The sequence below is a fragment of the Carettochelys insculpta genome, chromosome 4 (assembly GCF_033958435.1).
Source record: "Carettochelys insculpta isolate YL-2023 chromosome 4, ASM3395843v1, whole genome shotgun sequence".
In the NCBI taxonomy this organism is placed as follows: domain Eukaryota; kingdom Metazoa; phylum Chordata; order Testudines; family Carettochelyidae; genus Carettochelys; species Carettochelys insculpta.
This window is the reverse complement of record NC_134140.1, coordinates 17042937-17057887: the sequence shown is the minus strand read 5'-3', so window position 1 is coordinate 17057887 and position 14951 is coordinate 17042937. Positions and strand designations below refer to the sequence as shown.

Below are 14951 nucleotides of genomic sequence, written 5' to 3'. Positions count from 1 at the left end.
CTAGTAACCAGGGCCGGGCGGGGCGGCCCCCTAGCGTGGCGTATGCCGTGGCGCTTCCTAAACAGTGAGCCCCTCTCGTACCGAGGCTTTCGGCGCTCCAAGCCCGGCTCCGGGGCTGGCGGGGGGACTGTGAAGAACTGGGCTCGGGAGTTGTTTGCGGCGGTTTCGTGTTCAAGGCTGGGATCGCGCCGGCTGGCAGGGCAGGAGTGGTACGTGACAACCGGGACTGCCTCCGGTCCCCCGCATCCCGGGCGGCGGGGTCTGGGCTGCTGGCGGGGCGAGCACGTGCGCCCGGGTCCGCTGGGCGTCTCCCCGCTTTGCAGCGCGCTGGGCGGAGGCCAGGCCAGGGACACCGCCTTGCGCAGCCGGGGAAGCCGGGCACGTCCGCCCAACTTCCTGTCCCTGGGACCAGCAGGGCCGGGAACCGCGAGTGGCGCGGGCCGGGCCGGGCCGGGGAGCCATGGAGAGCCCCGCCTTAACCTTCACTCTGGCCTACCTGGTGTTCGCCGTCTGCTTCGTGTTCACCCCCAACGAGTTCCGCTCGGCCGGCCTCACCGTGCAGAACCTGCTGGCCGGCTGGCTGGGCAGCGAGGACGTGGCCTTCGTCCACTACCACCTTCGGAGGAGCACCGGCACGATGCTGGCCCACGGCCTGCTGCCGCTCGGTGAGGGGCTGGGCCGGGGGGAGAGCACCAGCCAGGGAGCTGGGAGGGGGGTGTAGCGGAGGGGGGAGCTGTGGGAAAGGGTTGCGGGAGGTGGCGGGGAGAACAGCCGAGGGGCTGTAAGACGGGGAAGGGTAGATGAAAGTGGGGAAGGGCCGAGGGCATTACGGTGTAGGTGGCGAGGGAGAAGAGACAAGGGCCTGTAAGGTGGGGTAGAGGAGAGTGGGGGGAGTTTATGGGGGGACAGCGGCTAGGTGGGGAGGGAGAGTTGGCTGTAGCCTGTATGGTGGGGGAGACACCCTGGGAGCTGTGGGGAGGGACAGCTCTTGTAACTCCCACCTTAGAAATCACATCTGCACGTGAATTGTGAAACTGAAACAATCAGCACCACTAAAGTTAAAAAAAACCTGTCAAATTGAGAATAATGGGATTAATTCCATCTCTGGGGCCTGTGTTTTCTGTACGTACCATTTGAATTTTACGCCTGGTGACTCGGTTATGGTTGAGTATAGGTTATATTGGGATGTGGTTTTATTTACCCAGCAAACTGCAAAGACTTCCCTTGACTAACTATAATTTAAAAAAAAATAAAGTACCTTGTAATGACTCTGGCTAGAAAGTGCAGGATGGAATTGGAGTGACCAACTTAAAATAAAACAAGACACCTACAGTGGAGCACACCTGCCAGATGAACTGTAAAATCAGTTGGTGGCATGTGAATGTATATTCTACTATCTTCTGAGAGCAGATATCTTTCTTTGCAGGTTATTACATTGGCATGTGTTTTGCAGCACCCGAGAAACAGCTTTTCTATTTCTACCAGGCCTCAGAAGGCTGGAAAATATTCTTCTTGCTGGCTGCTCTTGCTCCAACGGTCACTGGCATCCTTGCGTATTACTGGTCACGGAACGGCTGGCGTAACCATCCACTAGCTCGGACACTTGCATTTCATGCTCTTCCACAGTCGGGTTGGCAGGCGGTGGCTTCTTCCATCAATACAGAGTTCAGAAGGATTGACAAGTTTGCTACTGGAGCACCAGGCGCAAGGGTGATTGTTACAGACACCTGGGTGATTAAAGTGACAACATACAGCTTACATGTCGCCCAGCAGCAGGACATTCATCTGACAGTGACAGATTCCAGACAACATGACCTCTCGCCCGATTCAAACATGCCTGTGCAGTTCCTCACCATCCACGTTGCCAGTATTAATCCCTACGTGAAAGCTTTTGACATCCGGTAAAACAAATTAATCTTGCAGTATCATGCCGTGTATAGCATATGCCATTTGATGGTGGCTAGGGAAGTGCATGTGTCAGATCTGTGTTGCTGTGACAGATCCGAAAACTTTTAAGGTTTGCTATCTCCTCTTTTTCACCTCCAGAGAAAGTTGTTTCCAGAACTGTTAAGTGTGCCAAGAAAAAAGAAATCATTTAGGGAAGGATGGGAACAAGGGAAAATTTCCTCTGTGAGAATTGTGTTAAGTTCATAGACAGTAGATCCATCAATGGCTTTTAGCCAGGATGGGCAGGAATGGTGTCCCTAGTGTCTGTTTGTGAGAAGCTGGGAAAGGGGACAAGGAGGGATCAGTTGATAATTACCTGGCCTTAGGGGTGATATGTAGGAGGGGGCATATGCCTCCTCATGCTGTGGGCAGGAGGGAGAAGGCCCCAGAGACTCTTGGGCTATGTCTATACTAGCCCCAAACTTCGAAATGGCCACGCAAATGGCCATTTTGAAGTTTACTAATGAAGCGCTGAAATGCATATTCAGTGCCTTATTAGCATGCGGGCGGCCGCGGAGCTTCGAAATTGATGCGGCTCGCCGCCGTGCGGCTCATCCCGACAGGGCTCCTTTTTGAAAGGACCCACCTACTTCGAAGTCCCCTTATTCCTATGAGCAGGTGGGAATAAGGGGACTTCGAAGTAGGCAGGGTCCTTTCGAAAAGGAGCCCCGTTGGGACGAGCCGCGCGGCGGCGAGCCACGTCAATTTCGAAGCGCCGCGGCCGCCCGCATGCTAATGAGGTGCTGAATATGCATTTCAGCGCTTCATTAGTAAACTTCAAAATGGCCATTTGCGTGGCCCTTTCAAAGTTTGGGGCTAGTGTAGACACGGCCTTGGTGGCCTGTGCGACTCATAGGGGCTTGGCACAGGCATCAGGGGTTGGGTTCCCCCACGCTCACTGACAGCAGCATCCGGAAACGGAGCGATACAGCCCTAGCCTACTCAATACCCCCAATTCCTGGCTGTATTGCTCAGCTTCCCTTCACCACTGCCATTGGGGTTTTGGGGGGCCCAACTCCTGCTGCTGGCACCAGACCCCTACTAGCCCCCCAGGCTGCTCAGAGGCATTGGACCCTTGCACTCATGTTGCAGAAGCAGGGAAGAGGTGGAGTGGAACAGGGCCTGAGGCAAAAGGGGGATTATTCTGTCCTTCCCCCAGGTGAGGGGTGACGTTGAGAGAAGTCATGGGGACTGCGGGGGGTCAGTCACGTGTCCCTCTTCAACAATCGCCCCAACCTCTTCTGTTCATTCCTTCTGAAGCACTTGGCATTGGCCATTATCCAAAGACAAGATCCTGGCCTAGATGGACCATTTGTCTGACCCTGCATGGTCACTCTTTTGTTCTCAGTGGATTTTATGTCCTCTGGATTGTAAATCCAGAGTGTAACTTCCTGGTGTGGCGCTCTGGGCACTTGACTGGTCCCAGACCAGAGGAAATCACTGCTGGCCCCTCTGTTTCTGCCAGCTCTGGGGCTCCTCTGAGGTGGCAGCAGGAACTGCGGGCAGGTGCCTGTGGGAAGAGGCAGGGCGGCTGCAGAGCCTCACATTTGGGTCCCAGGAGAGGAGGCCTGTGCTGGCTCATAGAGCCCCACTGCCACAGGGCTGTGTTCTGGTCTCCTGCTACCATCTGGGGCTGCAGGGCTCTACGACCAACCTGCCGCTTTCCTCAATGTCCCCCTTGTCCTTGCTCCTTCACTTCCCTGCCTGAGCTTGAGTGTTTTTTCTGGAAGCAGTAGCAGGCTGGGAGAGGGGTTGGCAAACACGGAGCCCAGTTTTTTCCCGTGAGTACTCCAGCCCAGAAGCACCCATGGGCAGGCTGGAGCACGGATTTGACAGATGTTGGAAGTCCAGACTGCAGACGTCCAGCCTGTATCGATTTTGTTTCCTACACTGTCCCTCTCTATTGCTGTTTTTGTTTTACAAGTCACTGTTTAGGTAGGAGCTAGAAAAACCTACAGTTCTGCAGCCATGTGGTTAACAAATGCTATTTTTAGTGGTGCTGACATCCTGACTAATGCTGTCTCACAAAGGAGTAAACAAAGCCCCTTTGTTTGGTTTTAGTCATGCTTCTAAGAGTGTATTTAAGGCTACAGTAAACTCTCTTTTAACCGTCAAAACAAAAAGCAGTCAAGTAGCACTTTAAAGACTAGCAAAATAATTTATGAGGTGAGCTTTCATGGGACAGCCCCACTAGACCATAGCCATAGCAGAACAGACTATGGCTATGGTCTGAAGAAGTGGGTCTGTCCCACCAAAGCTCACCTCATAAATTATTTTGCTAGTCTTTAAAGTGCTACTTGACAGCTTTTTGTTTTGATGGTATATAGACTAGCACCGCTCCCTCTCTGTTTCTCTTTTAACCGATATTCAATAAACTGATCCTCTCAGATAACCAGCACAGCCACCAGGCAGGCTGTAATGATTGAGACAGTGTTCCGGGGGCCAGGCTGCCAATGGCTTTGGGGAGGGGATCGCTGCTGTGGTGCAGACCACAGCTTGTGGCATGAGGCCCCTAAGGTAGTGAACAAGTTTAGGGTTCAGGGTTTGGCTTAACCTGTGAAAAAGGAAAACAAAGTCTTTACTATTACTAATGATAATGCCATAAATGTGTTTATTCTGACTAGATATGAGATGGCATCACAACTTTTCTGGGCATTCACTGTGATGTTATGCTTCAAAGTAGCAAACAAGATAAATTCTGTTTTATTTAAATGGATGGTGAGACGACATTCTGTTCTCTTCTTTAGGCTGAACTCCGCAGAATATGGGGAACTACGAGAGAAACTTCGTGCTCCCATCCGTAATGCTGCTAACGTTGTGATCCATCAAAGCCTCAGTGACTTGTTTCTGGAAACCTTTACGTCATTGGTGGAAATTAATCAGACATATCCTGTTCCCAGCAATCAGGTGGGAGTTTTTAATCACATGACATAATAATTGTAGTTTCTGGCGTCGTCAAATCTACCATTACTGTGTTTGCATCGTGGTTATCTTATAGTTCAATAAATATTAAGTAAAATAAATCCGTCTGCTTCTTCTGCTATTTGCTTCAAGAGAAGCCATTGATTATTTTTTTGGGAAATATAGGAAATATCATCATATGGAGTTTTATTTTGTTAGATGTCAGTACTAGGGGTTGACGTGGAGAACTTGGAAATGATGGTGTTATATTTCCATGTACTGTCCAAAGAGCTGGAGGCATAACTCCTATTAATAACTAAAATTGATGGCATAACTCCTATTAATAACTAAAAGTCTTGACGGCTTGCTTTAGCTGGTCTCACACCTTGTATCTTGCATTTCTGAAGAGCTAAGTTACTTTAGATCTGGGCCCAGATCCTTAAAAGGTTTTAGCTACTAAATTAGCCTAAATATTTTTGTGGATTTGGACTATTATCCTTTAATGCATGAAATTATTTGTAATATTTTTAATGCTTCTTCATAATGATAGAGATCAGATATCAAGGAAGACAAACCTTCCGGCTCAGAAATGTAAAACTACTGGGTTAAGAGTCACTTAATTTCAATCCTTTTAGCTTGTGCTGCCTTTAAATGTAAAGTATCTGGGCTTCTGGGTTTTTGTTTGATACTAATACCCTAAGTACTGGTTTAAATTTGAAAAAAAAAAGAGGAGATGATTTGGGGGTTAAAACATAGATATGGTAATTGGGAGATCTAGGGTATCTCCTGAGCTTTGAGACTTATTTTTAGATTGACTTTGAGCAAGGTACTCAATCCTTGTTTGTTTTCTCCATCTGTAAAATAAATTTAGTACCTCCCTAATTTGAATATAAATAATAATTGGCTCTTTTAATTTATAGATTAAAGTGTTGTATATGATATGATAAGAGTGATAAAGGCCAGTTTAGAAATCAAAGTGAGGCATAGAGTGGTTAAGTGACTTTCCCTTGGCCAGAGCATACACTGAATGAGCTGAGAATAGAACTCATCTACTTCTTACTGAGTTTTGTGCCTGATCTCTTGGGCCAAGTGTATACTTTGAGGGCATCAGCTGGAAAGTCCAATGGCAATGAAAATTATGATTGTTCTTCCGGCTTGCACCTTCTGCCAGGAGATTTTAGGTGAACCCCTAGCATGACTGGCATTGGATAAATGCTGAGACAGTCTGTCCATTTCAATTACTTAAAGTTTTCTGGAAAACTCCTAGTAGGTTAAATCCTGACCATCTTGAAAAACAACCATTAATAACAGGAGTCTGGATTTCACCCAATATGTGTTCTCTTGTTTTAGGGAAGGAGATTACATAACAAACATTACATTTCAGGTAGCTTCATAAAAGTTTTTGAAGAGCAATAAAAATGATAATTGGCTTCAGGTTGTGTGGAGGTTTTTTTTTGTTTGTTTGGTTTTTGTTTTTTACAATTGTCTCTTTCTGTAGGAGCTGGAGCCATGTATAGGATGTATGCAAACTAATGCAAACATCAAGCTTGTTAAAAATTGTCAAGAGCGAAATGAAGGAGAATGCCAGCAATGCTACTGTCGTCCTATGTGGTGCCTGACTTGCATGGGGAAATGGTTTGCCAGCCGACAGGATCAGCAGCACCCAGAGACCTGGCTGTCAAGCCAAGTGCCTTGTCCCACATGCCGAGCCAAGTTTTGCATTTTAGACGTTTGCCTAATACAATGAATATCGTGATACAATCTACCTTTTGAAATCTGAATTCACAGCGGGATTGGATGCAAGCTCCATTAGATTTGTTTCTTGCTCTTCTTCTGAAGTAAAAGCTCTGGAGTTTTCTTCAAAACCCTGAAAACAACAACCCAACATTTTCTTGTCATTTTCTTCCCAATCCTCAACATATATTCTCCGTTTTAACAGCATAGTTAAGCTGTTAGATTGTTGATTTTTTGGGATTTTATTGTTTTTCATTTCCAAACTCTTGAATGCACTTTAAATCAATATCAGTGGCCCATTTGTTTCACTTATAGCTGAAATACTGTTGAACTATATATATTTTAAATGCCATTCTAGTTACAAGATTAAGCACAGTATTTAATGATCCTTCAGTCAAGGGCTAATTTTCTTTTATAATAAGATGTACTAAGCAAGTTGCTATTGTTAAGGACAGTCGGCTCAAATTGCGACCTGCCTTTCTTCATCGTGAATCAGTTTTGTAACCTTTGTGGGCTTTCTCCCAAACAGATGCCTTAGTGCTGTGATTCTCCTTTCCACCAAAACAGGCCCACAGATCACCTGCTACTGACTTCTGTGGAATTATGCTCCCAAAGTTGCATAACGTCTGTATGGAGCTTAGTACACTGAAGCATAGAAAATATAAAATAATTTGTTTATATTCAGTATACAAAGGCCATTCAAAATGTGTCATTAATTTAGTTCATTAACCTGAAGCATGGTTGGTGCTGTGTAGAGCACCCCATAGTGAAAGCTGTTCTATTCCTCAAACTGCACAATTTGGAAGCTCCACACTCTATAGTTGATGTTACTGTTATGCATGACTCCAAGGCCTTGTGTATACTACTGCAATCGTCAATCTATGTTAATCACACTTAAGCTTTGTTATTCACATTACTGAAGGCCATGTATATAGGTTTGCTTACCGGGGTATCTTCACAGTGGAAAGTGGACAGCTGATATTCTCCCATAGACTTGGCCTACTCTTCTCATTTTGATGGAGTATTGGAGTTGCCAGGAGAGCACTCGATGATAGATTTATTACATCTGTCCGGTGATGCGATAAATCAAACCCCACTAGACTGATTGTTGCCTGTTGATCCATCAGGTAGCAAAGACATGCCTTTACCCATATTTGGAAAGAGAGAATTTCATTATCTAAGTAATCCAAAAGAATGTTCAGCTGTATCAAAACCTGTAGCTTTTTCCTAGGCCACTGCCTAGCCAAATGAATAGGATGTCAGGACTTGATGTGTGCATGCAGCCATGCTGGCTATTTCATGTATGTCCAGTGTTAGTGAAAGGGGTTTTGTTTTGAACCCTGATAGTTAAACATTTATCACTGCTTTAATATTAATAGGAAAATTTAGCATGTGTCCTAATTTGTCACCAGATTTCAGATGGAGGGTAGCCATGGTTGAAGCTGTAGTATGGAGATAGTGTGGGTTAGACAGCAGTGGTAAAAATGTCTTTGCTTTCCTGCACCCATGCAGGAAAGCACAGAGATTCAACATGTGCAGCCTCATCTACTCTGGGACTTTTCTTAAAATCTCCCACTGATGCAGCTCCACAAAGGGTAGTAGTGTGGCAGTATACACAAGATGCTAGTAATGGCCAGCATTTGAATCGTTGTAGGTCACATAAGACCACTCTGAGCAGAAACAGATGGCATAGTGTAAAAAATGATAGCAGCCACTCTGTAGCTCTCATTTTTGGTAATGATTGTGCGCTGAAGGATTTAATTTTTATTGGTAAATGTCAATAAACCATGATTTCACCATACATGCACAAAAGGATGAAAAATATTTGCAGCAATACTGACTGAAATTTATAGATAAGCAGCATTTTTCTCATTTTCCCTGAGAACCTATTAGACTCTCACCTCTGTGCGTGTAAAATGTGCTGTAAAGCTGACTTTGGCAGGGCTGAAACAGGGATGCCATTAGGTAGCTAACTTTTTGAATCTCAATATCTACTGTCATTAAATAATTACTGTTGGGGCCATGCACACAATTTCCTGCAAGGGTGAAAATTTAACCGCAAATCTAAAAAAATGCTTAACGTCTGTTTTACTGCCTTAGCTGAGAGCCAGTTAGCTTTTAGCTCATGTTGAAGAGACACATGGCTTTAGCCCCTAAGGTTTCAGGTTCAGTCCCACTGGCTATGTTTACACTAGAGGGTTTTGTTGGCAAAATGGTCATTTTGGGACAAAACCCACAGAGCGTCCAGATTCCCAAGGGCATTTTGTCAACAGTAAGTTGACAGAGCACAGCACTTTTGTTGACAGCTGTACCCCACTCCTCATGAGGAATAACGCCTCTGTCAACAATTCTGTCAACAGAAAGCTGCTCTGGATGTTCCAGTGGGCCCTCAGTCGACAGGGCTTCTGGGACTCTGGGCAGCCCTGTCTGCTGTGCTACCAGTTGACTGCTTGGCCAATATAGCAGGCCGGCTCTTCTCTTTTGACAGAATGGATCACTCTTGCAATCACATGGCAGTTTGGCAGCAGTCTGTCACCAGATATCTATAGCTCAGGGGTTTGAGCATTGGCCTACTAAACCCAGAGTTGTGAGCCCTGTCCCTGAGGGGGCCATTTATAGATCTGGGGCAAATAGATTAAAAAAAAAAAAAAACAGCCAGGGCTGGGGATAGGTCCTGCTGTGAGTGAAGGAAACTGGACTTGATAACCTCTGAAGGTGTCTTTTAGCTCTATGAGATAGGTGTATCTTCCAACAAAAACTTCTGTTGACAGATCCCTGTGATCTAGGCGTAGCCATTTGCTGATGACCAGAATCCATCAGTCTTGTATATCAGTTCTTCCAAGTACAGTCATAAAACAAGCAGTGAGCTACAACACTGGGAGATTTCATTTAAACTTTGGCGTGCTACAGACCGTGTGGTGTATAGACACAAACAAGGTATGTCAAGAACAGGTTTCAAACATGGTTAAACTTGTATTGTGGATAGCAGTAAGGACTCTTAGAAATGATACATAGGCTTCTTTTTTGTTTAATATTGTTTGCAAACTGCCCAACTTCTTGTGTTTGAGGAAAATAATCACATGAGCATATATCGGCTGTTAGGCATATATGCTTTACTATGAAATATTGACTACTTTTATACTGTATGTTAATTAATAATGATGATTTTCCTGGGTTTCATATCTCAGCTGTTTCAGATCACATGGGGGCTGGCCAGATGGATCTGAATCTCTTTCACAAAGTATTGCTAACTGACAACGGTATTTTTTACTAGAATCAAATTGAAGTCCTTAGCTTCAGACAGGTTTGTGCTAAGTCTAAAATTAATTTAAAAAATCAAGACACTAATAATTTAAAATACCACCCAGTAGTTTGTGGGGAGGTTCTTTGAAGTAGCATTGACAGTATTCTTTCAACCTATAACAGTCTTACTGGATTGAATTCTGCTCTCAGGTAAGCCTGTGCATTTATAAGTATAACATATTATTTACTTCAATCAAGTTTGTCCAACACCCTTGTAAGAAGGTATGGGCTAAGATGAAGTAGGTGCAGCAGGGAAAGAGGAGTCTGAACGTGGCTCTCCCACTGACAGCCACTGAGTTTCTATGTCTGTTTTCCCATTTGAAATAATTACTACAGAGGTGTTGTGAACCTTAATTCATAAGGGATTTGAAATCTTTGAATGAAAAGCACTATAGAATTGCAGAATATTTTTAATAAAGTAAGAATAAGATGACTGCCAAAATTTCTTTTTAATAAGCTTTAACAATCTTTCCTGACTGAGCAGCATGCCCAGTAAACTCACTGTATATTTCTTTATTCTTTTCATTACAAAAAATCTTCATTTTGAGGTGATTGAAGGTTTTAATTTCAGTGGATCGTTGTGTCATAAGAATAGAGCTTAGTTACACTTTATAATGTTGTAATATTCCAAATGCAGTTAATAGTCATGCATCTTTTAAGGATAGTGCTGTATCAACATGTTTCTCAAATGTAGCCACTATGGCTGCATGTGGTCACCAGGGGACTTTCCTGTGGCCATGACAACATCCTGGGCCAAGATGGAGAAGGGAGAAAAGCAGAAGCGGAGGAAGGAGCAGGATCTGAGGCACCAAAATACAACTGTATGTTGTTTTTATTACTGAGTTGGAAAAAAACCTACATAAATATAATGATTTGGATATATATGTGCTTATTTATTTGTTCTTCCTAAAGCTAATTTAATATTTTAGGAAAACTTGTTAGAATAGCTACCAGCAAGAGCTGCTTAGCTAGCTGCACTCTGTGGCCATCAAAATTGGTTGCGAGAACCAGTGCCTTAGAAGCACTAATATTTACCAAGTAAAATGTTTTTGTGATATCATAAATACTAATTGATATAAATACTTACTAACATAAGTAACTTCTGAGGTTTCGATTATTTACACACACACAGAGGCTACGTCTACACTAGCCTCAAACTTCGAAATGGCCACGCAAATGGCCATTTCGAAGTTTACTAATGAAGCGCTGAAATGCATATTCAGCGCTTCACTAGCACGCGGGTGGCCGCGGCACTTCGAAATTGACGTGCCTCGCCGCCGCGTGGCTCGTCCCGATGGGGCTCCTTTTCGAAAGGAACCCCCCCCCCCATTTCGAAGTCCCCTTATTCGACAGACAAGGCTTCCAGTTAACTGGACAGCCCGTTTGCTTCCCGTCAGTCATGCCATTGAGAGAGGGCAGGGCAGTCTGACTGCTCTCTGTTGACAGAGCGGGTCAAGCAAACTGCTTTTATGCATAGATGCTGTCTGTCGACAGAAGTTTTGCCAGTGTAACCCTTCTGCCGGAAGGAGTTGGCAGCAGCCAGGGCTGGGTTCAACATCGAGGGGTTCCTTTTCATCCATCTCACACAGAACTGGCTCAAGCCCCAACCCAGTAGCCTGGGAAATTCACACACCCCTGCATGGTGACAAGTATCAGAGAGGTGGCCGAGTTAGTCTGTATCTTCGAGAACAGCAAGAAGTCCTGTGGTACCTTCTAGACAAACAGATATTTTGGAGCATAAGCTTTCATGGGCAAAGACCCACTTCATCAGATGCATCTTAAGGCTGATGAAGTGGGTTTTTGCCCACAAAAGCTTATGCTCCAAAATATCTGTTAGTCTATAGGCTGCCACAGGACTTCTTCTTGTTCTTGACCACACCCTTGTGTGTCTCAGAGAGGCAATGCTTCCCCACTCGCAAGCACAGAGTCTGATGCATTCCCTCATGGAACCTGAGACAATGCCACCTTTGCACTTGTCTGGCATTTTGCTTGCTCCTTGCAAGCAGCCACACTGTCCTCCCACTGCTCTTCCTACCAGCTGTCTGCTGTGGGTTTGGCCTGTGGCAAAACCCTGTGATTTCAGCTCACAGCATCTACCAAAGCAGAGTCTTATACAAGATACAAACACTAATATCCAGCTCTACCTTTTTACAGGTGGGGAGGGCTAATTAAACCAGGCTTATAGTTACATAGCCAAGATTTAAGCAAGAACAAGGCACTTAGCTAGCTGATCTAACCCATCTCCCTTCCCTTCTGCTTTACAATGCTTTAAACCGGGGAGCCCTGTGTAATCCATGTCTTATGCAGTTATGATGACTGCCCTGTCCCCCACAACAACTTGGAGCATTGGTGAGATTTCACAATTCTTATACTGAGTGTTAGCATAAATTGTGATTTTTACAATGTGTTTACAATAGACAAAAACCTCATTGCTTCCTTGCTTCCTTGCTACCCATCACCTCATCGCTTCCTTGCTACTCATCAGGCTTTGTTTGCAAGGTATCACATATGCACACCTTTGCATTCTCCTGCTAATGATCTCTGGGAGATGCATTCCTCCCAGCCTTCAGCATCATTGAGTTCCTGCCAGCACGTTCCTTACCTCGGGAATCCCTTCCGAAAGTCACTTCTCTCAACAAATGTTTCTCATGTAGACATGGTAGCCACAGTGTCTATATTGAGGCACTACAATGTTACTGCTGAGGTGTTGTAGCCTTTTACATGTAAATAAATCCTGAGGTGTAAACAAAGGGGCATGGAGATAAGAAGCTGCATGTGGAATCTCAGGTGAGGAATTGTGGAGAATGTTGCCTTGAAAAGTCCACATGCTGCAGTGTGTTCCTAATGTACATTATGGCCTCAGTTAGTTGAAGCTGGTTGTTCTGTGCCTTTCTGCAGGCAGTAGTAATTTGACAGTGCTCTCAAGAGTCACCCGCTAAAAGATGAGGGTGGAAATTCGGCTCATAGTAGTTGCCCACCTCTAACCACAATTACAGCACCAGATAGGTCACTTTAAAGACTGCAGAAGCAGAAGAAAATACTGCAGGTACTCTGATGTACACCATGAAATAATTCTCCTCACCTTCCTATTCTGACAGCAGACAGGATGTTGTGGGTAAAACCTGTTTACTTCTTCTTCTGCTTAGAACACTGTTGAACCAGCAGGCTCCATGCTGGTTGTGAGGGAACACTTTTGTGACTGCTGAAAAAGGTTATTACAGTCCCTTAAAAAACACAGAGTGGTGGGGAAAGTGATGAGCCACAGTAGATCTGTGAGGGTTTTACAATGTTTCTGTGGGACCCGTACAGGTAAGAGGGAATATGAATTGCTTAAAAACAGATGTACTGTGCTTGTCTTTCGGACACAGGCCAGGTATGGGAGGAGTCTTGGGGACATGGGAGGTAGCTAAGACTTTGAAAATAAGGAAAGAAATACGTTCCCTTTCCATCCATCACTTTCTACAGATTAAGGTTGCATAAGACCTCACCTTTTCCGCCAGGATTCCAGAACTTCCAAGATATTTGCTCTCCTGAGAGAGCTCTTCCCCTAAAACTGTCACTATTTTTTACCACTGATGGAGCTACAAAAAGAATAAATTCTAGCTCCTAACTTTCCCAGTAGTAACAAGGCCAAAAACACAATATGGTGTCTCATTATGTTCTGTTTACACTGGACAGCTTTTTCAGAGTTATGAGTTTATAATGCTATTTTTAACAAAAGCTTAAATTCTGTAATGGGATGGATTCCACAGCAATCCCCCAAACTACTTTGCCACTTATGCAATAAATTTTGGCATATACTAGGTCTTATTGATTAAACGAATCTTAAGAGATAGGACTTTTTATGGTGACAAGTATCAGAGAGGTAGCTGAGTTAGTCTGTATCTTCAAAAACAATAAGTCATCCTGTGGCACCTTCTAGACTAACAGATATTTTGGAGCATAAGCTTTAATGGATAAAGACCTGCTTTGTCACATGCATCTTTGGCCACGAAAGCTTATGATCAAACATATCTGTTAGTCTAGAAGGTGCCATAGGACTTCTTGTTGACTTTTTATGGGTAATGCTATACGGAACTTCGAGAACAACAAGAAGTCTTGTTACACCTTATAGACTAACAGATATTTTGGAGCATAAGCTTTTGTGGGCAAAGACCCGCTTCATCAGATGCATGAGCGGGGGCGGGGTTAGTTTTAGAGGGGTATTTAAAGAATAGGGGTCCAAAAAAGGGGAGGGCCAGAGCTGACAAGGTCTATTCAGCAAGGTGGAAATGGCCCATTATCAATAGTAGGTATCAAAAGAGGAAGAAACAAGTCAGATCAGACAGGGAGATATGAGCCATTATCAGAGTCTAATGGGGAGATCTTAACACCCAGGGTGGAGAAGCTGCCTTTGTAAACTGTGAGCCACTTCCATTCTCTGTTTAATCCTTGGTCAATGGAGTCAAATTTGCAAATAAATTGCAGCTCAGAGATTTCTCTCTCCATTTGATTTTTGAAATTTGTTTCAGGACTGCCACCCTTAAATCTGCCACTCAGTGTCTGGGGAGACTGAAGTGTTCTCCCACAGGCTTCTGTACATTACTGTTCTTGATGTCTGGTTTATGTCCATTTATTCTTTTACATAGAGACTGTCCAGTTAGGCCAATGTAAATTGCAGTGGGGCATTGCTGGCACATGATGGCATATATTATATTAGTAGATGTGCAGGCAAAGGAGCCCCTGATGGTTTGGTTGATGTTAGGTCCTGTGATGATGTCACTGGTGTAGATATGTGAGCAGAGTTGGCATCGAGGACCGCTGCAGGGGCTGGTTCCAGGCCTAGAGCCCCTGGTTTGTGATTTGTAGTGGCTGGGTTGAAATCACGGGTTGAAATCAACAGTTTCCACCCCACCATCAACCTTAGCCTGGACCATTCCACACAAGAGATTAACTTCCTGGACACTACTGTGCAGATAAGCGACTGTCGCATAAATATCACCCTATACCGAAAACCCATGGACTGCTATGCTTATCTACACGCCTCCAGCTTCCATCCAGGGCATACTACTCGATCCAGTTGTTAG

General features: G+C 44.6%; 2 protein-coding genes across 3 annotated transcripts in view; one reads left to right on the top strand and one right to left on the bottom strand.

The window, feature by feature from the left end:
• Positions 1-635, bottom strand: part of TACC3 (transforming acidic coiled-coil containing protein 3) — a 42977-nt gene extending 42342 nt beyond the window's left edge. Inside the window, exon 1 of one of the 2 annotated variants that reach the window (XM_074992319.1) lies at positions 497-635. The gene's annotated coding sequence lies outside the window, so the exon portion shown is untranslated. Of the gene's footprint in view, positions 1-81; positions 183-496 lie in introns of those variants that run through there. The other variant, XM_074992317.1, reaches the window with a different exon arrangement.
• Positions 434-10884, top strand: TMEM129 (transmembrane protein 129, E3 ubiquitin ligase). Its single transcript, XM_074992322.1, has 4 exons — positions 434-665; positions 1427-1901; positions 4695-4854; positions 6347-10884. Exons 1-4 carry the CDS (start codon positions 461-463, stop codon positions 6593-6595), a joined length of 1089 nt encoding a protein of 362 aa, XP_074848423.1. The 5' UTR covers positions 434-460; the 3' UTR covers positions 6596-10884.
• Positions 10885-14951: the final 4067 nt, after the last annotated feature.

Excerpts from the sequence above, each read along its gene's own strand:
- TMEM129 (XM_074992322.1), top strand. The coding sequence starts at position 461 with ATGGAGAGCCCCGCCTTAACCTTCACTCTGGCCTACCTGGTGTTCGCC. Across the intron at positions 1,902-4,694 it reads GTGAAAGCTTTTGACATCCG|GCTGAACTCCGCAGAATATG; the intron begins GTAAAACAAATT and ends TCTCTTCTTTAG. Across the intron at positions 4,855-6,346 it reads ATCCTGTTCCCAGCAATCAG|GAGCTGGAGCCATGTATAGG; the intron begins GTGGGAGTTTTT and ends CTCTTTCTGTAG.